The sequence below is a fragment of the Corvus hawaiiensis genome, chromosome 17, assembly GCF_020740725.1.
Source record: "Corvus hawaiiensis isolate bCorHaw1 chromosome 17, bCorHaw1.pri.cur, whole genome shotgun sequence".
In the NCBI taxonomy this organism is placed as follows: Eukaryota; Metazoa; Chordata; class Aves; order Passeriformes; family Corvidae; genus Corvus; species Corvus hawaiiensis.
The window spans coordinates 3,241,808-3,266,172 of NC_063229.1; the positions used below are offsets into that span (position 1 = coordinate 3,241,808).

General features: G+C 54.6%; 1 protein-coding gene and 2 long non-coding RNA genes across 3 annotated transcripts; all 3 read left to right on the forward strand.

The window, feature by feature from the left end:
* The first annotated feature begins 369 nt into the window (after window positions 1–369).
* Window positions 370–2,251, forward strand: LOC125334816. The gene is made up of 3 exons (XR_007207252.1): window positions 370–1,009; window positions 1,897–1,944; window positions 2,091–2,251. It is a non-coding gene; the product is annotated as an uncharacterized LOC125334816 (long non-coding RNA).
* A 690-nt stretch (window positions 2,252–2,941) lies between these two features.
* LOC125334968 (centrosome-associated protein CEP250-like) lies at window positions 2,942–23,489 on the forward strand. Its single transcript, XM_048322208.1, has 13 exons — window positions 2,942–2,947; window positions 4,394–4,587; window positions 4,948–5,075; window positions 5,266–5,435; window positions 6,171–6,350; window positions 6,960–7,094; window positions 7,360–7,503; window positions 7,960–8,240; window positions 9,439–9,514; window positions 20,479–20,562; window positions 21,139–21,442; window positions 22,039–22,193; window positions 23,136–23,489. Exons 1-13 carry the CDS (start codon window positions 2,942–2,944, stop codon window positions 23,487–23,489), a joined length of 2,211 nt encoding a protein of 736 aa, XP_048178165.1.
* Window positions 12,353–13,444, forward strand: LOC125335032. The gene is made up of 3 exons (XR_007207302.1): window positions 12,353–12,378; window positions 12,883–13,011; window positions 13,402–13,444. It is a non-coding gene; the product is annotated as an uncharacterized LOC125335032 (long non-coding RNA).
* Window positions 23,490–24,365: the final 876 nt, after the last annotated feature.

Below are 24,365 nucleotides of genomic sequence, written 5' to 3' on the forward strand. Positions count from 1 at the left end.
CTCTGTAGGAATTTGAAAAGACCCTGAAACACCATTTTTCCTCCTCATGTGGCTGTTCTAGATGCAAAGCTTTACTTTCCATGAATATTTGTAAGCACCAAGAACCTTTTTAGGCTTTTTCTTACACCTCCCCTTTGTCAGGGGAGACAGACGAATTCCTGTGACTCAGGAACTAAGCGCATCCCTAAAGAGCATGCGGGTCTCAGGAATGCTGAGCCTTAAAACTGATGCTGTCTGGGCCAGCAACTTTGAACTCATGTTACGAGCCAGGTCCCTGCCCAGCTGCCCAGCTGGGCTGTGGGGATGTGGGGGTGATGGTGCAGGTGCCGGGGCAGCAGTGAGCTGGGATGGGTGGAGAGCCAGGGGAGGGCCTCTCCAACAGCCCCTGGAATGTTGGGGTTTGCACCGTGGCAACCATCAACAGCCCCTGCAATGTTGGGCTTTGGAGCCTGGCAACCATCAACAGCCCATGGAATGCTGGGCTTTGCACCTTGGCAACCATCAACAGCCCATGGAATGTTGGGGTTTGCACCGTGGCAACCATCAACAGCCCAAGGAATGTTGGGGTGTGCAGCCTGGCAACTGTCAACAGCTCCTGAACATTGGGGCTTTGACCTTGCAACGGCCAACAGCACTTTGATCTTGTGCTCTTGACCCAGCAAAGGCCAACGACCCTTGGATATTGGGGTTTGACCCTGCAAAGGCCAACGGCCTTTGGAGATTGGGGTTTGACCCTGTGAAGTCAAACAACCTTTGGAGATTGGGGTTTAGACCCTGCAAAGGCCAAAAGCCTTTGGAGATTGGGGTTTAGACCCTGCAAAGGCCAAAAGCCTTTGGACACTGGGGTTTAGACCCTGCAAAGGCCAACAGCCTTTGGACACTGGGGTTTAGACCCTGCAAAGGCCAAAAGCCTTTGGACACTGGGGTTTAGACCCTGCAAAGGCCAACGGCCTTTGGACACTGACATTTGGTCACTGCTCGTGCCAAGGGGCAGATGGAGACCCGGCGGGTGAGTGAGAGAGCTGCTGCCCTCTTTGTGCCAAGCCCAGCAGGGGCCTGGGTGGGCCTGGGCTGTGCCACTGGGAACAGTTCCCTTTGGGAATAGCAAGGGATTAACAGTTGGCTGTTCCGGAGCTGGCAGCAGCTTTGGTGCTGGCCGTGGGGACAGGCCTGGGAGGGAATGGGGGGGCTCCTGGCCATCCCAGAGCACACCCACATCTCCTCCTCCGTCCTTGTCCCACTGGAGGGTGTGGGCACAAACAAGGGAGCAGCTTTCATTGCCTTCCCCTCAGCCCAATTCACAGCGCAGCCTGAGCGCTTCCCGGAGACAAGAATGGGTTTCTCCCAGACATCTCCAAGATGATCCCTGGTGGGGCAGAGGAGGCCACGAGGATGACAGGAAGATGCTCCAAGGGCTGCAGCACCTGTGCCAAGGGAAAGGGATGCAAGAGTTGGGGTTGTCCAGCCTGGAGAAGGTTCCAGGGTGACCTTCCAATGCATGAAGGGGCTGGAAGAGAGCTGGAGAGAGACTTAAGCCAGGGGCCTGCAGGGACAGGACAGGGTTTAATGGGATATTGGGAGAGAATTCTTCCCTGTGAGGCTGCTTGAGGCCCTGGCACAGGTTGCCCAGAGAAGCTGTGGCTGCCCCTGGATCCCTGGCAGTGTTCAAGACCAGGTTGGATGGGGCTCTGGGCAATTCCCCTTGTGGTGCTCTAAGAAGTGATGGGACACCTTCCAGCATGTTTGTTTGTGCTGCTGTCAACCTACTGGGCTGAAAATATTCCCAAGGAGGGGAGGAAGGAGCTGAGCTGGAATTCCAGGCTGGGAAGCACTTAGAGGCAACTGCCTCAGGGGCAGCCATGCAGTCTGAGTGTGCTCTTCCCTGTGCTCTTCCAGGGAGCTCGAGGCCTTTCTCACCAGGGACGTTTCTCCAGAGCCCCTGAGGTGAGTAAACTGCGCTGAGCTGGCTCGGATTTGAAACTGGTCCTCCACGAATGGACACTGGTTCTTGTGGAATCAGAAGAGGCATCTCAGTGGTACTTTGGAATAGGAACAGAGTACCTGACTAACAGCTGGATGTGGGCTTTCAGGTGCTGTTAGACGGCAGTGGCAGCATGGCCAGTTCCATCACCGGCACTGACCGTTCCCAGCATGCAGCCTCCAGGAACAGCCTCTCAACTCTGACATCCACTGATGCACAGCATCCCTTTAAATTGGTTTGGGAAGCCACAGAGAGTTGTGGGCGCTTGCAGCGAGGTTTTGAGCAAATGGAGGAGCAATGCAAGAAGCTCCGAAGCCACCAGGAGCAAATAGACTCTCTGATGGAAGAAATCAGAAGGTGAGTGTTTCTTCCTCCTCCTCCTGCGTTCCAGAGGCAATCTGCGTCCAGGTCTGGGCGTTCAGAGGTGTTCTGGGCGAAGAACTCACCTGCCCTACCATGTGTAGGCCTCAGTGTGGCTCTCGAGCATCGTCCTGTCAGGGCTTTTCATGCTCTACTGTGACTCCCAAGGCTGCCTGGGAGATGCACAGCGATGTTGGAGTCGAATACTCCTTCCTCTCACTGTGCTGCTTCCCTGAATTCTGTTCTTTGGGTGCCCCTGTCCAGCCACTGCTTCTCACTGAAGGAAGGCAAAATCCTGCCTTCCTTTCCCTTTGCCTCTGAGGATTTCCTTGGGAGGGAAAGAGCAAGGTCTTCCTTAGCCCACTGCCCCCAGCTCCATCGTGGAGGGTTGAAAATGGGATCGATGGCTCTTCAGGCCTCTTCCTTCTTCTGACTGAGCCTTGTCTCTGCAGTGACTGTGAAAACCTTGAGAAGTCCAAGGAAAATGTGCAGCAATGCACTGGAATCCCGGCAGCAGGAGCCTTGAGTCTGCGCCAGAAGAACAGCAAGCAGCTGAAGGAAGCATCAGCCCAGGCGGAAAAGGCGGTGCAGCAGGACAGGATGGAGGTTGGTTTTGCAAATGAGGCTGGTTTTCCATTGAAAACTTGTCTTGCCCCTTCTTGTACAGTGGAGGACTTGGTGCACTCGAGGGAGAAGACCCATCACTGCAGAGGGAGCTGGAAGTCAACAGGCAGGCACTGGAGGAATTGCAGCTTCAGAGGGAGCTGCTGGAGCAAGAGGGGCGTGATGTTACCGTGGCTCTGGACACCTTATTCCTAGGCAGCACCTGTGAGAGTGGCAGTTGTGCCAGCCAGATCAGGCCAGATGCTGTTTCTGGCAGGAGAAGAGAGGGACACTGCTGTGCACACCTGGCTCAAGATGGCACACGCATTTATTAGCCAGGCATATGCATGTTCATCAGCAAAGGGTTACATGCTTCTGCAAAATTTGTTAGTTTGGGCAGCCCCAGAGCCTCTAAAACAGGGAACGGAGCTGGGGAAGGGTCTGGAGCACAGGTGTGACAAGGAGCGGCTGAGGGAGCTGGGGGGGGGCTGAGCCTGGAGAAAAGGAGGCTCAGGGGGCACCTTCTCGCTCTCTCCAACTCCCTGTGACAGGAAGGTGCAACCAGGTGAGGGTTGGTCTGTGCTCCCAGGGAGCAAGGGACAGGACAAGAGGAAACGGCCCCAAGTGTGCCAGGGGAGGTTTGGATTGGGTGTTACAGGAGAGCTGTGAGAGAAGGGTTTGTTTCTGATGGTCTCTGTCAGACAGTCTCAGTTCTGGAGTATGTGGTAGGTTTGGCAAATACACAGCAGAGGTTTTGCTTTTGAAGACAAAAGCTCAAAACCACAGTGTAGTCTTCAGGCTTGAATACCAGCAAGGGCCATGAGACACCTTCTTTGTGTAAGACAAGTAAATGGTATTGTTGGTGTGAACTGCTGCACAAATAGAGTCTGCTTTGGCCACATCAGCCAGACTGCCATCAGTCACTAAAGGACTGCTCACCACAAGAGCCGTTTCCCTGCCAGGCATGCCCTCGTTGCAGAGAGCTGCTTTGCACACTGGAGGAGGGGACACTTTGCTGTGGGTTTTGTCCGAGAAGGAGAAACCCTGTGAATTTTCACTTGCTTCAGCAAGCAAAATTGCTTTCCTCAACCACCCTGGAAATGTCCAACACTGGAATAGATCCTGATAGACATTTTGTTCGCCAAGTGGCAGTTGTGGAAGATGCAGTATTTTTGGGTGACAACACGGAATTTGGGGCAGGGATGTTTTTTGGGAAGGAGCAATCTGGTGCCAGGCAAGCCAGCAGGGCCTGACACAGCACTTCCAAGGAAACAGTGCCAGAGGCTTTTGGCAGCCCAGGGTATGGGAGCTGCAGAGGGCAGATGCTGTGAAACTTTGAGCCCAGAGCACAGGAGCTCCCTGTCCTCTGGCTGCCTGCGAGGTGGCACTGGCTGGCTCTGCACAGGGCTCCTGAGGAAGGGCTTGAGCTGTACCTTGTCCTGCTTCCAGGTTTCCCAGGAGCAAGAGTCGTCGAGCAGGGCTCTGGAGCAGCTGCACCAGGAATCCTCTGGCCAAGGGCACGCCCTGGCCCAGGTGTGCAGAGAGAAGGAGCTGCTGGGCCAGGAGAAGGCTGCCCTTGAGGGCCGACTGGCAGCCATGGAGCGTCACAAACAAGACCTTTCCAAGCAGCTGGCAGAGACCAGGTAAAGGCAGGGAGGAGACCCTGGGCGGGACAGGGCTGAAGGGCTGTAATGATAAAGGTGGTAAGCACTGTGCAGGGATTTATTTTATCGTCTGTGCTTTTCAGATGTAGACTTGGCTGTTGAGGTCACGTTGGGCTGGGCTGTCTGTGCTGTGCCAGGCCATAAGGAAGGCCTGGGCACTCCCTCAGAGGGCCCTGCTTTGCTATTGAAATGGCACAAATGGGCCTTCTCTGTACAAGTTTCCATGCGAGCCATTTTGCATTCTCAGGCCTGGGGACCTTGAGCCACGTTGTCCTGGAATAACTGCCTGGGAGTGTCAGGAGCGAGCAGCTCATGTCTCTCCGTATTTGCAACCTGTAGGTCAGCGAAGGAGAGCCTGGAATCCAGCCTGTTTGCTGCTCAGCAGCAGATATCTCAGCTGGAGATCACCAGCAACCATCTGGAGGCTCAAGTGCTCACAGTCACACAGGCCAAGGAGGCGCTCCAAGGTGAGAACCTCGTGTGCTTTGTTTGTGGTGCCGCCCCTGCCTAGAGAAGCTGCTGTAAAGCCTCCTCTGTCTGCAGGGCTTCTGAGGAGCGGTGGGGCTGGAGGCAGGGCCCTCCTACGCCGACACTGGAAGGGCCTGAGTCAGTAAAGGCAGTAAAGACTCTGAATCTTGCTGTTGGTCATGTTTGCAGGAGAAGTGCAGTGCCTCCAACGTGAGCTGGAAGCAGAGAGAGCTCTCAGGAAGCAGGAGCAGGAAGACACAGCGCAACAGCTCTTGCAGGCAGAGCAGCAGCGTCAGGAAAGCCTCAGGCTTCAGGGAACTGCTCAGCAGGTGGAAATAAACAAGCTCCTGCAAGACCTGGTAGGTGACAATAGGCTTCTGAATTGTCCAAGCCGGCCCTGGGGGCTGGTTTAGCACCAGCAGAGCCTGAGGGTGTGAAAGGGCAGCAATCCTCTGCCAGAGGCCTCCCACTGCTGGGCCGGGCAGGAGAGGCGGCGGCTCGGACTCGGAGGCGCGTGAAGACCCCCAGGATGGTGCTGGGCCAGTAAATGCAGCCACGGCTTCCGTGAGGGCGTAAGACGAGTTCCAGAGCAGCTTGGGCAGTGCCCACCCAAAGCGTGGCAGCCCAGGGCAGGATCTTCCCCGAGTCCCACCTGCCACGGAGCAGATGCCAGCGTGGAGCAGATGCCAACAGTGCTGCTGGCTGCAGGCGTGGGAACTCGGTTCCTGTCTTGCTGTGCTCCCACGGTGGACAGAGGGATTAGCTTTGGGCTGGAAGCAAATGGAACAGGCCCCGGTCCTTCAGTGCTTGTGACTGGGGCATCAGGGTGCCAGAAGGTGACACCTCCTTTTCTGAATGGTTGGACTCAATGCTGGTGCAGGTCTTTCCCAACAGAAATGATTCCATGGTTCTGTGATTCTTGCACCTGCTGAGCCTCCTTTTAAATTCCCTGACAGGACACGGTTTCTGGAGAGCAGAGAGCCAGTGCTGTTGTCTTTTCAGGTTGGGGTTTGTGGGAGGGATGAAGCTTCACGTTTTTCAGCGAGGAGCTTGCCTGGGGACTGCAACTTGAAGATTTTTCCTCCCCTCCGCAGGCAAGTGAGCGGGAAAGGCACCATGCAGAGATGCAGGAGACGCTGCAGCAATGGGGAAAAGAGAAGGCAGAGAGAGAGCAGGAGCACGAGAAGGTGCTGTTTGAGATGAGGCAGAAAGTTGCCACCCTGCAGGCTCAAAGAGAAGAGGAACGAACTAGATTTGAAAATGCCAAGCGAGAGGTAATGATTGTGCAAGGAGAATTGGTGTGATTTTTTGCAAGGCTGGAGCTGTGGGAGATGGCAGGCTATGGGGCTGTGTGGAGCATGCCCTCCATGTCTTCTACATTGAATTTGGGGAGGTGAAAGGTGAACAGGGCTATCTTTGGGCCCAGGAATGAGCCCTCTCCTAGGAAGCCAGGCAGAAACATCAGCTTTCCGTTGGGATTTTTGTGCTGCTCTTGTGCTCTGTTTTTCCAAGACTTACCTCGGAGGATCTGCACTGTTCTCTTACGGGTCCTCTTTTGGTGTGTACTGGTCGGTGTCCATAGCCAAACGGAGTTTGTAGGACTTTTCTTTTGTGGGCACAGGGAGGGCGCAGCAGGAACGCTGACAAGAGAAAAATCTTTTTAAAGACTCGCCTGGAGTATTTCTGAACAGCAACCCAGAGATGTCTCCTGGGCTGTGTTCTAAGTCACTTCGTGGGAAGCTGTGTCCCCCCCAGGGCAGACAGTGGCCCAGGGGAGCAGCAGCCGAGTGCTCTGAGAGCGCGTGAGCCCATCAGTCTTTGCCTCTTGGCACACAGAGTTTGCAGGGCAAGTGTCAAGCCCTCTGCTCTTTCCTTCTGTGCAGGTCCTGCTGGAAAAGCAGAAGGAGAAGAATTCTTTATCAGAGACACTGCTCCAAACTCGGGGACAGCTAAGCCGAGCCTGCCAGCAGGTGCAGCAGCTCAGGCAGGAGGTGAAAAAGCAGCAAGAGAAGGGGCAGGTAAGTCTGAGCAGGCAGGGAACAGAGTGCAGGGGCACAAAAGGCAGGTGCTGGGAGTGAGGAGGCAAGGGCTGCTTCAGGCCCTGGCAGCAGAGAGCCTGGCAAGCTCCAGAGCTCAGGCCCGGGAAGGAAGGCTTGCAATGGAAGCAGAGCTGGGTAGAGAAGCCAAAAGAAGTCGCTGAAGGAATGGGATTTTGAGACAGCAAGTGGGAAAAGCTGAGCCTGAGGGCAGGTCCCAGGAAGTTGCTCTGCATTTTGTTGCCAGACCATCGAGGCAAAGCTGCAAGCTGAGCTGCAGGAAGCTCGGAGGGAAATCCAGGCAGCGCAGAAGAGGCACGAGGAAGAACTACGAGGCATCAAAGAGGAAATGAATCTCCTCCTTGTGGAGAGGGAGGCTCTACAAAAGCAGGTGAGTGAAACAGCAGTGGCACTGCAGCATCCAGCAGGGGGTCTGTGCCCTTCTTGCTTTTCCATGGCAGAGCAGCAGCTGCTGGGGTGGTCCCTGGGGCTGCCTCGTGCTCTGGGCTCCTTGGCAGCTGCTCTGCAGGACCCTCAGTGCTCTGCTGAATCTCAGCTGCTGCCCTGGACAGCTGGGCTAGTCCTCTGGGCTGTTGGCCAGCAACCATCAGCATGGATTCCTGCTGGCCTCTTCTTGCTAGCCTTGGTGTGGGAGGTGCTTTTTCAGGTGCCCTTGGTGGGCCACGTAGAGATTGAAACAAGTTGTGTGTATGCATTGTGAATCTGGTGCTCCGAGGACAGGGAGAAATGGAAAGTTGGCCTTTGCCTTTTCTCACAGCCTCTGCTGTGGCTGACAGTGACAGGCTGTGGCTGTAGCCTCTGACTGCTTTGTTCTGTTTGACTGGAGGTGGGAGAGTTGACATCTCAGCTGGCAGCCTCCAGAGAGTCCCAGGCAACGATTGTTCAGAGAGCCCAGCAAGATGTGAGCTGGGCCCAGGAGCAGTCAAGGCAGAAGCTGTTGGAGGTTGAGCACCTCCAGAAGATGCTGGAGGAGGCAGAACATCAGAACAAGGAGCTGCAAGTGCACCTGAAGAACTTGGAGCTGGAAGGGAGTCAATGGGAAGAAGTGGCACGCCAAAATTCAGGATTTCGGGCTTCCTTGGACGCCCTAGAGAAGGAAAAAGCCAGGTAAATGAAAGCCTGTGGGATTCTGCCTTGTGGGAATGGATTCCCTCTTTGCCATCTTTGCACCTGCCAGGGGCTCTGGCAGCATCTCCTACGTGGCAGAGTTCTGAACTCTCCGTGCAGACGCGTCTCGTTGTCTGGATGTTGTGTTTCATTTTCTTTTCTTTCAAGCCTTCAGTTAGAGTTTTTCTGAAGACAAAGGCTTTTGGAGTAGCTCTTTCCCTCTGGGGGTGTGTTCTGTTGTGAGGTGGGTGTGCTAACACTGCCCAAGCTGCAGTGTAAGGAGCTGGACACATCCAGCAGCTCCACCTTGGGTCCTGTAACTTGAAGCCTTTGGCATCTGGATCAGCCTGGCAGCCTGATGCCTTTGCTTGGCAGAACCATCTCAAGGCCCTGATTGCTGACCTAGGCCAGATTCCCCTCAAAGGCACCCAAGAACCAAGAATGTCTCTGTTGCATCGTTCCTCAGAAAATGCCCCCAGGTGCCTGGAGGGGCTCAAGCAGGGTCCCTGCCACCCTCCAGAGTCACAGGCAATACTGACTGTGCAAAGAATGCAAGAAACAAGACCAAGGTTGGCGGAGCTCCTCCAGCTGACCAAGTCCTGCCGGTCTTCAGTGCCGCAGGATTCTTCTTCCAAGAAGAAGACAAAGAAAAGGCAGGGCACTCTTGCTTGCCTGCAGGTTGCTGCATCTTCCATCAGGTTGTGCTCCAAGGCTCTGTTGCCACTTCTGCTATTGGCCTTTGTTTCTCCAGCTGGAAGTAGGATGGGTGCTGGTAAATCTTAGGGATCTTCCCCGAGATCCGCTGGCTGTAGGGTGCTGCTCCTCCTACCTGGACATACAAGATGGGGCAAGGAAATGTCTCTTCCATGTTGACCAAACCTTTCCCCCTTGGAGCCTGGGTAGTCAGAAGAAAACTCTTCCTCTCCCCTAATCTCTTCATTGCAAGACTTTGTTAGGTCTGCATTCACATTCCCATCTCAAGAAGAAGGTAGGACATGTAGGCAAGAACTCCCCATTCTTTCATGAATAAAAGCAGAGTGGGCACATGCTGGGCTGTGACTGCAGGGGGAACAAGCAAACAGCCACGTTGTTTAGACAAACCTCATCAGACAGAGCAGTTTTCCCCGAGGTGGTGCGAGTCCTAAGAGTTCCTAAAATGTGATACCGTGTAGTAATGAGTTGCATGCTTCCCTTTTAGGCTGGTTCTGTCTCTGGAGGAAAAGAACCTGTGCCTCAGAACACTGGAAGAAAAGAACCAGGCACTGAACAATCAGGTGTGTCATCTGCAGTCTGTGCTTCAGGAGTCCGAGCAGCTGTGTTCTGAGCTTAGAAGACAACTGCTGGAGCTCAAAACCCAGGTAATCTGTGCCCTGGCATCCTCTTCTCCAGGGACACACATCATCACCTTTGGCTTGGAGGCCCCAAATGCTTTCCCCTCCCAGCAGCATCCACTGCTGCCGTGTTCTGCCCCGGGGTGCTGCTGCACCCACAGGCCAAGGCTGGATCTGGTGTCTGCTGCCGATGTTTTCCCCCGTTCTCTCCCGGGTCCCAGCAGGAAATGTGGGAGGAGAAGCAGCAGCAGACTCCTTTGGAGCTTCTCCATCCCTCTGTTAGCAGTGTTGTCCCAGATGGAGTTGGTGCCTGTGGTGGGCACCGAGCAATGTGGGCACACAGACGTGGCTATGGCAGGCTGGGGAGGGCACTTCCACCGCAGCCAGTTCAGCCGGTGTTCAGAGCTGCAGCCTCAAGGATGCGCATTGGCTCCCTTTCCCTGTTTTCAGGACATTTGTTTCCATTGGAACCCTTGGCTCTGTGCCTTCTGTTTTGGGCGTGGTTTTGCCTGAAGTCATTTCTCCTTTGTTGCTTGCTCTACTGCCTGCTCTGCTGCCTCAGGAGCAGCCTTGTCCCTGAGGCTCTGTGCATCCATCTTCCAGATCCAGGCTGAGCTGGAAGCAGTGATCGAGAAGGCGGCTCTCCAGTCTGCTCAGGAGAAGCAGGAGCTGGAAACTGAGGTGTCTGAGCTGCGTGTGAGGCTCCAGAGCTCTGAGGAAAGAGCAGAGGCCATGGCCACGCAGTGTACAGCTTTGGAGCTGGAGCTGAGGGAGGTGCAGGCTCAGAGAGACCATCTGAAGGCTCGCAACCAGGAGCTGCAGCAAGAGTTGGAGGAAAGTGAGCAAGGTAGAGCTTCTCCTCTCGCACCCACTGCCCCATCCTGTCTCGCCAGCAGGGATCTCTGATCCCATGCAGAGCAAAAGTGCCCAGAGATGGCAGAGGGGAAGAACAACCAGCAGGAGATTTATCCATCCAGTGCCAGTGAAAGCGTTTTCTCGAGAAAGATGCCGTGGCTGGCAGTGCCATCTGGCTGTGCTATGGCTGATCCCGTGCACAGGTGGTGCCTTTCAGGTGCTGTGTCTGTGCTGAGGAGCTGTAGCTGGATGCCTCAGCTCGATTCCCCCCAACTCCAGGCCCTGCCAGAGCCTCCAGGCTATTGGCCTCTCTGGAGCAGGGCTGCACAGGCATCCCCGCTCCTTTGTCTCTCTTGGATTGCTCACTCTGCACAAGCCCAAGAGCAAAGACCCTTTCCTGTTCCTCTGAACCTTACCCCTTTGATTCCTGCTTTTTTCTCCTTCATTTCTGTCAGCTTTGGAAGCCCTTGTGGCCTTAGGGCCTGCAAACACAGGCAGGCTGAGAAGACAGTGCTGTTGTCCTTGCAGGATGCACATCAGTTTGCCTTTGCTTTGCTGTTCTCATTCTCCTTCTCCTTCCTGCTGCAGCGATGTGGAGGGCAGAACACCAGAAGACCTCTCGAGAAACTGCCCTGGAGAAAGAGGCCATTGCCCTGAAGGAAGAGGCTGTGACTCTTCATCAGGAGGTGGCACCTCTGCAGAGGAAACTGGAGAGCCTGGAGAAGGAAAGGAAGGATGTGCTGGTGAGAACGGCAGATGCCATGAAGGGCCATTTCCTAGCTATGTTTGGCCCTTGTGTTAATAGTTCTAAGGAGCACCTCTTTGCAGTTGAACTTGTCAAATTGCATTCTTCTGAATAAGGAGGAAAAGATGTCGTAGTCATGTCAAAGCCAGTTAGTGCTGAGGCTGCTGGTTCTCCTCCATGCTGGAGTTTTGTGCCCTACAAGCTGTAGTTCTCAATGTCCACACTGGCTCCATGGACATTGCATGGTCTGGGCAATTCCTCGTGTCCAAACCCACGTTCAGATTTCAAATACCTGGACCTGGAACGAGGGGTGAGAAGGCCAAGTTTGCTGTTAATAGAAAGGTGTTTGGCCTTGGCCATCAGAGAGCAGCCAGTGGGGAGAAAAGAGAGAAAAGCAAAGTGCTGATGCAGATAAGGACGTGTGCCTGCAAGGGGAGAACTCGTCCTGAGTGGCAGCAGAGAATGACAGACTGATGTGGCCATTGCTGCTCCAAGAGAGGGCAGTGGGGCTCTCGGGGATGGTGCCATGGAAACTCTACACAGGAGAGCTCAAAAACCACTCCTGTCAGCCCAACTGCAGGGAATGAATTGCTGGGGGTGTTTGCTCTTCCCTTTCTCCCTGATGGAGAGCACATCCTCATTTAGGCACTGCCTAAATCCTGCTTAGCATGGGCTTGGAATCCTGGCTGCAGTTCTGGCAGCTGCTCCCCAAAGGAACACTCGAGTGGAGCTGCAAGAGGTCGGGGAAGGGCAGAAAGGGAGCTGGGACGGGCTGAGTGAGCTGGGAAAGACTCAGCGTCAAGGGTGGCCCCAGCAAAGGTCTGAGGCATCCCGAGAGGCAGAGAGAGAGGGGCAGCCTTTGCCTGCCTGTGGCAGGAGTCCCGATCTGGTATGAAAAGCAAACCCAGAGAGGGAATGAGTGACCTCCCTGTTTTGGCAGCGTGAACGGGAACTGTATGAGGAGCAGATGAGAGATCTGAAAAAGAAGAATGAAATGAAAACACCTGAAATTCCAAGAAAGGAAACAATGCAACAATTGGACACTGAAAATGAAGGAAAACAGGAAGAGTTGGAGCATATGGCTGCTGCTTTGAAAGAAGGCAGTGGGAACACTCAAATCCTGTGTGCTCCACTGGCCAAGGGTAAAATTGCCAAAGAGGCTCTGAAGAAACGCTTGTCCTTCCTGAAGGGAAAGAGTCATCCCCAGGTAGGCACTGGCATTGATCTTCAGTCCACGTCAACGTCTCTCAGTGATTCCAATGAAGTTTCCCATGAAGAGGTGGGATTCTAGATCCCTGTCCGTCTAGGCCTGCTTGGGCAAAGCAGCCCGGGCTGCAGCAGGCAGCCTTGTGTGTCTGCCTGGCTCCAGCCAGAGACCATTGGCTGCCAGATTGTTTGCTGGCACGCCTGGAACGACTGATGCAGCTCTGGAGCTGCTGTTCAAATCAGCTCCAGGCCAAAAGCTGGGCATGGGGAATTGCTTCTCCCGTGCCCAGGCAAGGGGAGGCAACAGGTGGGGGTTGGATTTGGTGTGGAAAGGAATGGAGCAGGTGAGCAGAGTGATGGACTGAAGTGAGCAGAGTTCTGTAGCGAGGGCTGAAGAGCAGCTGCACTGCTGGAGCTTTGAGGATGCTTCCCAAGGTGGAGATATCTGAGGGACAGCTCTTGTGGTGTTTGAAATAAGGGAATCATCTCCTCTCTGAATACCCAGCAGGCTGTTGGAGCAGAAGGGAAGCGGCTGTCAGAGCGCTCCAGGAAGGGTGTGGAATGTGTGCGGGACCAGGTTGCAGCAGCAGCAAAAGACAAGCCAGAGAAGCGTGAGCTCAGGAGAACTTTTGAGGTAAAGTGGGCTTTTGCTGCCTCTGCAGAGCCTCAGGCTCCTCTGGAGCATGACACGTGTGCCCAGGCAGTGCTCTGGAGTCCTCTGCTTGTTTCCTTGCCTCTCCCTGTCCCTGCTGTGGGTGCACCCTTTTGTTTGTTCTCTCTGTTGTGGCAGCCCATGGCTTTCACAAAGGCACCTTCACTCCGCTGCCTCCCTCCCTGGCCCCGTGTCCCCGCACACACACTGGCTTCTCCTGCACAGCCCCCAGCGAGAGCTCTTTGCCCCCAGTGTTGTCTGGTGCAATTGAGGGTCTCTGAGCAGAGATCTCCTCGCCTTGATGTCCAGAGGTCCTTTTGCCCCATGTTTGCTGACAGGTTTCTGTGACCCTTTCTCCCATCCAACGTGCAGGTGGAACCTGAAGGGAGGAGTGTCCAGAGAATCTTTAGGAAAGTCTATCTCTCGGGTACCATTAGAGTGGATGCTCCCCAGTCTGCCCAGCACAGCAGGTCGACTTCTGGACAGGTGAGAACAGCGTCTTCCTTGGTGGGAGGAACACAGCCCTTGGCAAAGCACATGTCCCTCAGAAAGCAGAGGAGCAGCTGTGAGCTGAGCCGTTTTCCCCAAGCCAGGCAAGCCCTGAGCGCTGCTCCCAGGGCTGGCATCTCCTCTGCTCCAGAGCAGACAGAGGGCACCGTGCTGGAGCTGCTGTGGCTGCAGCCGCTGCAGAGCCAGCAGGAGGTGGGAGCAGCTGGCTCTCTGCTGCCAGCCAGCCCAGCAGCGACAAGCCCGTGGTGTCAGGAAAGAAGAGTTGGAGTTTCAAGGCCTCAGCAGTGCTTGAAGGCTCATTCTCCCCCTGGGCTTCGTTGCTCACATTGTGCCCTGCTCCCGTTTGGAATGCTCTGAAGTTTGGGAGAGGGAGAGTTTGCTCCCTGTCCCTGGGCTGGCTGTGCAGGAGCTTGCTGTTCAGATCAGCTCCAGGCCAAAAGCTGGGCATGGGGATCTGCTTCTCCCGTGCCCAGGCAAGGGGAGGCAACACGTGGGGGTGAGCAGAGTGATGGACTGAAGTGAGCAGAGTTTTGTAGCGAGGGCTGAACAGCAGCTGCACTGCTGGTGCTTAGAGTAAAGTGTATTGGCAGTTGTGGAAGATGCAGTATTTTTGGGTGAGCACACAGAATTTGGGGCAGGGATGTTTTTCGGGAAGGAGCAATCTGGTGCCAGGCAAGCCAGCAGGGCCTGACACAGCACTTCCAAGGAAACAGTGCCAGAGGCTTTTGGCAGCCCAGGGTATGGGAGCTGCAGAGGGCAGATGCTGTGAAACTTTGAGCCCAGAGCACAGGAGCTCCCTGTCCTCTGGCTGCCTGCGAGGTGGCACTGGCTGGCTCTGCACAGGGCTCCTGAGGAAGGGCTTGAGCTGTACCTTGTCCTGCTTCCAGGTTTCCCAGGAGCAAGAGTCGTCGAGCAGGGCTCTGGAGCAGCTGCACCAGGAACTGGCCCAGGTGCGCAGAGAGAAGGAGCTGCTGGGCCGGCAGAAGGCTGCCCTTGAGGGCCGACTGGCAGCCATGGAGTGTCGCCAACAAGACCTTTCCAAGCAGCTGGCAGAGACCAGGTAAAGGCAGGGAGGAGACCCTTTCCGGATGCTTTTACTTTGCATGGACAGAAGATGGAAGTCTCAAGAAAAAGAAATATGCCACAATGTGAAGGTTATTCTTCTGACATCTAAAGCCAGCAAAGCTGTCATGAGCCTTGGGCTTCTGTTTGTGCCGCCCAGCACACTCGTGTGGGAAGTCAAAAGCAAGCCACCCGGCCCTGAATTGAGTAGTAGTTAAACCATGCAGCTGTTGAGTGAAACCTCATGTTTTTCTTGGGTTTAGTTCCTTGTTCTGGGCATTGAACATCCCTCTTTCCTTCCTAAGTAGCTTGACACAATCCTGATCTTCAGAACTGAAGCTTCATCTTCAGAATTCCAGGCTCTGACCTTGGGATGTTGGCAGTAGCACGCTGCCATTCAGGGGGAAGCCAGAGGCTCCTGCTGAAAATGCTGAGGGCCTTCAGCTTCCAAGCACACTCTTGAGAAGTGTGAGGCAGGACCTAGAGCTGGTTAGAGAGCGGCAGGGAAACCTCTTTGGAATTGTTGACAGCCCCTGGTGATTCTTGCTGAGGGTTGATGGGCACCCACCTGTCAAACCTGCCAAGGTCCCTTTGGATGGTCCCTCTCACTCTCCAAAGAAGGACAAGACTTGGGCTACTGCCTGCTTAGCTGGCAACACTAAAATAAAGGTGGCAAGTCTATTCCTTGACCATGCAGGAGTTTAAACTGCAGTCTCTGCATTCAGGTAGTTGTTGTTCAGACAACATAGTGTTCTGAATTTTTACAAGTGCTGCCACGACCACGAGATTTTACTGTATCATGCAAAGTAGTTCTTGAAGTCTCTTAAATACAGGGTGTCTGGAAAATTATGTACCTTTATGTCCATGATGAAGAGAGTTAACAAGTCAGGGGTGAGCCAGGACGAGAGTCTGTTCTGTCCCCCTGCAGAGCAGCTTGGAAGTGCTGATGAGAGAAGGGCTGTGAGCAGAGGCTGGGCTTTTGCTCGTCGGCCCAGCCTGTGTGGGCACAGCTAGCCAGGGTCATAGGTCAGGAACAGCAGCTGAAGGTTCGGCTGTTGAGGTCACATTGGGCTGGGCTGTCTGTGCTGTGCCAGGCCATAAGGAAGGCCTGGGCACTCCCTCAGAGGGCCCTGCTTTGCTATTGAAATGGCACAAATGGGCCTTCTCTGTACAAGTTTCCATGCGAGCCATTTTGCATTCTCAGGCCTGGGGACCTTGAGCCACGTTGTCCTGGAATAACTGCCTGGGAGTGTCAGGAGCGAGCAGCTCATGTCTCTCCGTATTTGCAACCTGTAGGTCAGCGAAGGAGAGCCTGGAATCCAGCCTGTTTGCTGCTCAGCAGCAGATATCTCAGCTGGAGATCACCAGCAACCATCTGGAGGCTCAAGTGCTCACAGTCACACAGGCCAAGGAGGCGCTCCAAGGTGAGAACCTCGTGTGCTTTGTTTGTGGTGCCGCCCCTGCCTAGAGAAGCTGCTGTAAAGCCTCCTCTGTCTGCAGGGCTTCTGAGGAGCGGTGGGGCTGGAGGCAGGGCCCTCCTACGCCGACACTGGAAGGGCCTGAGTCAGTAAAGGCAGTAAAGACTCTGAATCTTGCTGTTGGTCATGTTTGCAGGAGAAGTGCAGTGCCTCCAACGTGAGCTGGAAGCAGAGAGAGCTCTCAGGAAGCAGGAGCAGGAAGACACAGCGCAACAGCTCTTGCAGGCAGAGCAGCAGCGTCAGGAAAGCCTCAGGCTTCAGGGAACTGCTCAGCAGGTGGAAATAAACAAGCTCCTGCAAGACCTGGTAGGTGACAATAGGCTTCTGAATTGTCCAAGCCGGCCCTGGGGGCTGGTTTAGCACCAGCAGAGCCTGAGGGTGTGAAAGGGCAGCAATCCTCTGCCAGAGGCCTCCCACTGCTGGGCCGGGCAGGAGAGGCGGCGGCTCGGACTCGGAGGCGCGTGAAGACCCCCAGGATGGTGCTGGGCCAGTAAATGCAGCCACGGCTTCCGTGAGGGCGTAAGACGAGTTCCAGAGCAGCTTGGGCAGTGCCCACCCAAAGCGTGGCAGCCCAGGGCAGGATCTTCCCCGAGTCCCACCTGCCACGGAGCAGATGCCAGCGTGGAGCAGATGCCAACAGTGCTGCTGGCTGCAGGCGTGGGAACTCGGTTCCTGTCTTGCTGTGCTCCCACGGTGGACAGAGGGATTAGCTTTGGGCTGGAAGCAAATGGAACAGGCCCCGGTCCTTCAGTGCTTGTGACTGGGGCATCAGGGTGCCAGAAGGTGACACCTCCTTTTCTGAATGGTTGGACTCAATGCTGGTGCAGGTCTTTCCCAACAGAAATGATTCCATGGTTCTGTGATTCTTGCACCTGCTGAGCCTCCTTTTAAATTCCCTGACAGGACACGGTTTCTGGAGAGCAGAGAGCCAGTGCTGTTGTCTTTTCAGGTTGGGGTTTGTGGGAGGGATGAAGCTTCACGTTTTTCAGCGAGGAGCTTGCCTGGGGACTGCAACTTGAAGATTTTTCCTCCCCTCCGCAGGCAAGTGAGCGGGAAAGGCACCATGCAGAGATGCAGGAGACGCTGCAGCAATGGGGAAAAGAGAAGGCAGAGAGAGAGCAGGAGCACGAGAAGGTGCTGTTTGAGATGAGGCAGAAAGTTGCCACCCTGCAGGCTCAAAGAGAAGAGGAACGAACTAGATTTGAAAATGCCAAGCGAGAGGTAATGATTGTGCAAGGAGAATTGGTGTGATTTTTTGCAAGGCTGGAGCTGTGGGAGATGGCAGGCTATGGGGCTGTGTGGAGCATGCCCTCCATGTCTTCTACATTGAATTTGGGGAGGTGAAAGGTGAACAGGGCTATCTTTGGGCCCAGGAATGAGCCCTCTCCTAGGAAGCCAGGCAGAAACATCAGCTTTCCGTTGGGATTTTTGTGCTGCTCTTGTGCTCTGTTTTTCCAAGACTTACCTCGGAGGATCTGCACTGTTCTCTTACGGGTCCTCTTTTGGTGTGTACTGGTCGGTGTCCATAGCCAAACGGAGTTTGTAGGACTTTTCTTTTGTGGGCACAGGGAGGGCGCAGCAGGAACGCTGACAAGAGAAAAATCTTTTTAAAGACTCGCCTGGAGTATTTCTGAACAGCAACCCAGAGATGTCTCCTGGGCTGTGTTCTAAGTCACTTCGTGGGAAGCTGTGTCCCCCCCAGGGCAGACAGTGGCCCAGGGGAGCAGCAGCCGAGTGCTCTGAGAGCGCGTGAGCCCATCAGTCTTTGCCTCTTGGCACACAGAGTTTGCAGGGCAAGTGTCAAGCCCTCTGCTCTTTCCTTCTGTGCAGGTCCTGCTGGAAAAGCAGAAGGAGAAGAATTCTTTATCAGAGACACTGCTCCAAACTCGGGGACAGCTAAGCCGAGCCTGCCAGCAGGTGCAGCAGCTCAGGCAGGAGGTGAAAGAGCAGCAAGAGAAGGGGCAGGTAAGTCTGAGCAGGCAGGGAACAGAGTGCAGGGCAGTGGCAGGGGCACAAAAGGCAGGTGCTGGGAGTGAGGAGGCAAGGGCTGCTTCAGGCCCTGGCAGCAGAGAGCCTGGCAAGCTCCAGAGCTCAGGCCCGGGAAGGAAGGCTTGCAATGGAAGCAGAGCTGGGTAGAGAAGCCAAAAGAAGTCGCTGAAGGAATGGGATTTTGAGACAGCAAGTGGGAAAAGCTGAGCCTGAGGGCAGGTCCCAGGAAGTTGCTCTGCATTTTGTTGCCAGACCATCGAGGCAAAGCTGCAAGCTGAGCTGCAGGAAGCTCGGAGGGAAATCCAGGCAGCGCAGAAGAGGCACGAGGAAGAACTACGAGGCATCAAAGAGGAAATGAATCTCCTCCTTGTGGAGAGGGAGGCTCTACAAAAGCAGGTGAGTGAAACAGCAGTGGCACTGCAGCATCCAGCAGGGGGTCTGTGCCCTTCTTGCTTTTCCATGGCAGAGCAGCAGCTGCTGGGGTGGTCCCTGGGGCTGCCTCGTGCTCTGGGCTCCTTGGCAGCTGCTCTGCAGGACCCTCAGTGCTCTGCTGAATCTCAGCTGCTGCCCTGGACAGCTGGGCTAGTCCTCTGGGCTGTTGGCCAGCAACCATCAGCATGGATTCCTGCTGGCCTCTTCTTGCTAGCCTTGGTGTGGGAGGTGCTTTTTCAGGTGCCCTTGGTGGGCCACGTAGAGATTGAAACAAGTTGTGTGTATGCATTGTGAATCTGGTGCTCTGAGGACAGGGAGAAATGGAAAGTTGGCCTTTGCCTTTTCTCACAGCCTCTGCTGTGGCTGACAGTGACAGGCTGTGGCTGTAGCCTCTGACTGCTTTGTTCTGTTTGACTGGAGGTGGGAGAGTTGACATCTCAGCTGGCAGCCTCCAGAGAGTCCCAAGCAACGATTGTTCAGAGAGCCCAGCAAGATGTGAGCTGGGCCCAGGAGCAGTCAAGGCAGAAGCTGTTGGAGGTTGAGCACCTCCAGAAGATGCTGGAGGAGGCAGAACATCAGAACAAGGAGCTGCAAGTGCACCTGAAGAACTTGGAGCTGGAAGGGAGTCAATGGGAAGAAGTGGCACGCCAAAATTCAGGATTTCGGGCTTCCTTGGACGCCCTGGAGAAGGAAAAAGCCAGGTAAATGAAAGCCTGTGGGGCTCTGCCTTGTGGGAATGGATTCCCTCTTTGCCATCTTTGCACCTGCCAGGGGCTCTGGCAGCATCTCCTACGTGGCAGAGTTCTGAACTCTCCGTGCAGACGCGTCTCGTTGTCTGGATGTTGTGTTTCATTTTCTTTTCTTTCAAGCCTTCAGTTAGAGTTTTTCTGAAGACAAAGGCTTTTGGAGTAGCTCTTTCCCTCTGGGGGTGTGTTCTGTTGTGAGGTGGGTGTGCTAACACTGCCCAAGCTGCAGTGTAAGGAGCTGGACACATCCAGCAGCTCCACCTTGGGTCCTGTAACTTGAAGCCTTTGGCATCTGGATCAGCCTGGCAGCCTGATGCCTTTGCTTGGCAGAACCATCTCAAGGCCCTGATTGCTGACCTAGGCCAGATTCCCCTCAAAGGCACCCAAGAACCAAGAATGTCTCTGTTGCATCGTTCCTCAGAAAATGCCCCCAGGTGCCTGGAGGGGCTCAAGCAGGGTCCCTCCAGAGTCCCTCCAGAGTCACAGGCAATACTGACTGTGCAAAGAATGCAAGAAACAAGACCAAGGTTGGCGGGGCTCCTCCAGCTGACCAAGTCCTGCCGGTCTTCAGTGCCGCAGGATTCTTCTTCCAAGAAGAAGACAAAGAAAAGGCAGGGCACTCTTGCTTGCCTGCAGGTTGCTGCATCTTCCATCAGGTTGTGCTCCAAGGCTCTGTTGCCGCTTCTGCTATTGGCCTTTGTTTCTCCAGCTGGAAGTAGGATGGGTGCTGGTAAATCTTAGGGATCTTCCCCGAGATCCGTTGGCTGTAGGGTGCTGCTCCTCCTACCTGGACATACAAGATGGGGCAAGGAAATGTCTCTTCCATGTTGACCAAACCTTTCCCCCTTGGAGCCTGGGTAGTCAGAAGAAAACTCTTCCTCTCCCCTAATCTCTTCATTGCAAGACTTTGTTAGGTCTGCATTCACATTCCCATCTCAAGAAGAAGGTAGGACATGTAGGCAGGAACTCCCCATTCTTTCATGAATAAAAGCAGAGTGGGCACATGCTGGGCTGTGACTGCAGGGGGAACAAGCAAACAGCCACGTTGTTTAGACAAACCTCATCAGACAGAGCAGTTTTCCCCGAGGTGGTGCGAGTCCTAAGAGTTCCTAAAATGTGATACCGTGTAGTAATGAGTTGCATGCTTCCCTTTTAGGCTGGTTCTGTCTCTGGAGGAAAAGAACCTGTGCCTCAGAACACTGGAAGAAAAGAACCAGGCACTGAACAATCAGGTGTCTCAGTTTCGTTCTGCTCTTCACGAGGCCGAGCAGCTCTGTTCAAACCGCACAGGACAACTGCTGGCGCTCAACATCCAGGTAATCTGTGCCCTGACATCCTCTTCTCCAGGGACACACATCATCATTTTTGGCTTGGAGGCCCCAACTGCTTTCCCCTCCCAGCAGCATCCACTGCTGCCGTGTTCTGCCCCGGGGTGCTGCTGCACCCACAGGCCAAGGCTGGATCTGGTGTCTGCTGCCGATGTTTTCCCCCGTTCTCTCCCGGGTCCCAGCAGGAAATGTGGGAGGAGAAGCAGCAGCAGACTCCTCTGGAGCTTCTCCATCCCTCTGTTAGCAGTGTTGTCCCAGATGGAGTTGGTGCCTGTGCTGGGCACCGAGCAATGTGGGCACACAGACGTGGCTATGGCAGGCTGGGGAGGGCACTTCCACCACAGCCAGTTCAGCTGGTGTTCGGAGCTGCAGCCTCAAGGATGCGCATTGGCTCCCTTTCCCTGTTTTCAGGACATTTGTTTCCATTGGAATCCTTGGCTCTGTGCCTTCTGTTTTGGGCGTGGTTTTGCCTGAAGTCATTTCTCCTTTGTTGCTTGCTCTACTGCCTGCTCTGCTGCCTCAGGAGCAGCACTGTCCCTGAGGCTCTGTGCATCCATCTTCCAGATGTGGACCCTGCAGGATGCCATGCTGGAGATGGAGGCTACCCAGGCAACTCGAGAGAAGCAGCTGCTGCAGGAGCTGGAGGAGTCCCGAGCAGGAGAACGGAGCTTGAGGGACTCTGTGCAGGTGCTGGAGGCTGAGGTGTCTGAGCTGCGTAGGAAGCTCCAGAGCTCTGATGACAAAGCACTTTCATTGGCCATAAAGTTTAACACCTCAGAGCTGGAGCTGAGGAAGACACAGGCTCAGTGGGACAATCTCAGAGCCTGCAACCAGGAGCTGCAGCAGGAGTTGGAGGAAAGTGAGCAAGGTAGAGCTTCTCCTCTCGCACCCACTGCCCCATCCTGTCTCGCCAGCAGGGATCTCTGATCCCATGCAGAGCAAAAGTGCCCAGAGATGGCAGAGGGGAAGAACAACCAGCAGGAGATTTATCCATCCAGTGCCAGTGAAAGCGTTTTCTCGAGAAAGATGCCGTGGCTGGCAGTGCCATCTGGCTGTGCTATGGCTGATCCCGTGCACAGGTGGTGCCTTTCAGGTGCTGTGTCTGTGCTGAGGAGCTGTAGCTGGATGCCTCAGCTCGATTCCCCCCAACTCCAGGCCCTGCCAGAGCCTCCAGGCTATTGGCCTCTCTGGAGCAGGGCTGCACAGGCATCCCCGCTCCTTTGTCTCTCTTGGATTGCTCACTCTGCACAAGCCCAAGAGCAAAGACACTTTCCTATTCCTCTGAACCTTGCCCCTTTGATTCCTGCTTTTTTCTCCTTCATTTCTGTCAGCTTTGGAAGCCCTTGTGGCCTTAGGGCCTGCAAACACAGGCAGGCCGAGAAGACAGTGCTGTTGTCCCTGCAGGATGCACATCAGTTTGCCTTTGCTTTGCTGTTCTCATTCTCCTTCTCCTTCCTGCTGCAGCGATGTGGAGGGCAGAACACCAGAAGACCTGTCAAGAAACTGCCCTGGAGAAAGAGGCCATTGCCCTGAAGGAAGAGGCTGTGACTCTTCATCAGGAGGTGGCATCTCTGCAGAGGAAACTGGAGAGCCTGGAGAAGGAAAGGAAGGATGTGCTGGTGAGAACGGCAGATGCCATGAAGGGCCATTTCCTAGCTATGTTTGGCCCTTGTGTTAATAGTTCTAAGGAGCACCTCTTTGCAGTTGAACTTGTCAAATTGCATTCTTCTGAATAAGGAGGAAAAGATGTCGTAGTCATGTCAAAGCCAGTTAGTGCTGAGGCTGCTGGTTCTCCTCCATGCTGGAGTTTTGTGCCCTACAAGCTGTAGTTCTCAATGTCCACACTGTCTCTATGGACATTGCATGGTCTGGGCAATTCCTCGTGTCCAAACCCACGTTCAGATTTCAAATACCTGGACCTGGAACGAGGGGTGAGAAGGCCAAATTTGCTGTTAATAGAAAGGTGTTTGGCCTTGGCCATCAGAGAGCAGCCAGTGGGGAGAAAAGAGAGAAAAGCAAAGTGCTGATGCAGATAAGGACGTGTGCCTGCAAGGGGAGAACTCGTCCTGAGTGGCAGCAGAGAATGACAGACTGATGTGGCCGTTGCTGCTCCAAGAGAGGGCAGTGGGGCTCTCGGGGATGGTGCCATGGAAACTCTACACAGGAGAGCTCAAAAACCACTCCTGTCAGCCCAACTGCAGGGAATGAATTGCTGGGGGTGTTTGCTCTTCCCTTTCTCCCTGATGGAGAGCACATCCTCATTTAGGCACTGCCTAAATCCTGCTTAGCATGGGCTTGGAATCCTGGCTGCAGTTCTGGCAGCTGCTCCCCAAAGGAACACTCGAGTGGAGCTGCAAGAGGTCGGGGAAGGGCAGAAAGGGAGCTGGGACGGGCTGAGTGAGCTGGGAAAGACTCAGCGTCAAGGGCGGCCCCAGCAAAGGTCTGAGGCATCCCGAGAGGCAGAGAGAGAGGGGCAGCCTTTGCCTGCCTGTGGCAGGAGTCCCGATCTGGTATGAAAAGCAAACCCAGAGAGGGAATGAGTGACCTCCCTGTTTTGGCAGCGTGAACGGGAACTGTATGAGGAGCAGATGAGAGATCTGAAAAAGAAGAATGAAATGAAAACACCGGAGATGCGAAGCCATAAGGAAAACCCCCAACAATTGGAAGTGGCCAAGGAAGCCAAGCCGGAAGAGTTGGAGAATATGGCTGCTGCTTTGAAGGAATGGCAAGAGACCGCTCAATTCCTGAGTGCTGCACTCAGCAAGAGTGAAATTTCCAAAGGGGCTCTGAAGAAACACTTGGACATCCTGAAGGAAAGGATTCGTCTCCAGGTAGGCACTGGCATTGATCTTCAGTCCACGTCAACGTCTCTCAGTGATTCCAATGAAGTTTCCCATGAAGAGGTGGGATTCTAGATCCCTGTCCGTCTAGGCCTGCTTGGGCAAAGCAGCCCGGGCTGCAGCAGGCAGCCTTGTGTGTCTGCCTGGCTCCAGCCAGAGACCATTGGCTGCCAGATTGTTTGCTGGCACGCCTGGAACGACTGATGCAGCTCTGGAGCTGCTGTTCAAATCAGCTCCAGGCCAAAAGCTGGGCATGGGGAATTGCTTCTCCCGTGCCCAGGCAAGGGGAGGCAACAGGTGGGGGTTGGATTTGGTGTGGAAAGGAATGGAGCAGGTGAGCAGAGTGATGGACTGAAGTGAGCAGAGTTCTGTAGCGAGGGCTGAAGAGCAGCTGCACTGCTGGAGCTTTGAGGATGCTTCCTGAGATGGAGATTTCTGAGGGACAGCTCTTGTGGTGTTTGAAATAAGGGATCATCTCCTCTCTGAATTCCCAGCAGGCTGTTGGAGCAGAAGGGAAGCAGCTGTTATTTCTCTCAGACATCAGCATGGAACTTCAGAAATCATTTGCATCTTTAGACGAGGAGAAGACCGAGAGGCCTGAATTAATCACTGAGCTCAGGAGAACTTTTGACCAGGTAAAATGGGCTTTTGCTACCTCTGCAAAGCCTCAGGCTCCTCTGGAACACAAGCCCATGGTGTCAGGAAGGAAGAGTTGGAGGAGTTTCAAGGCCTCAGCAGTGCTTGAGGGCTCATTCTCCCCCTGGGCTTCATTGCCTACATTGTGCTCTGCTCCCGTGTGGAATGCTCTGAAGTTTGGGAGAAGGAGAGTTTGCTCCCTGTCCCTGGGCTGGCTGTGCAGGAGCTTGCTGTTCAGATCAGCTCCAGGCCAAAAGCTGGGCATGGGGATCTGCTGCTCCCTTGCCCAGGCAAGGGGACGCAACACGTGGAGGT

Excerpts from the sequence above, each read along its gene's own strand:
- LOC125334968 (XM_048322208.1), top strand. Across the intron at positions 8,241-9,438 it reads CTAGAGAAGGAAAAAGCCAG|GCTGGTTCTGTCTCTGGAGG; the intron begins GTAAATGAAAGC and ends CTTCCCTTTTAG. Across the intron at positions 20,563-21,138 it reads TGCTGGCGCTCAACATCCAG|ATGTGGACCCTGCAGGATGC; the intron begins GTAATCTGTGCC and ends TCCATCTTCCAG.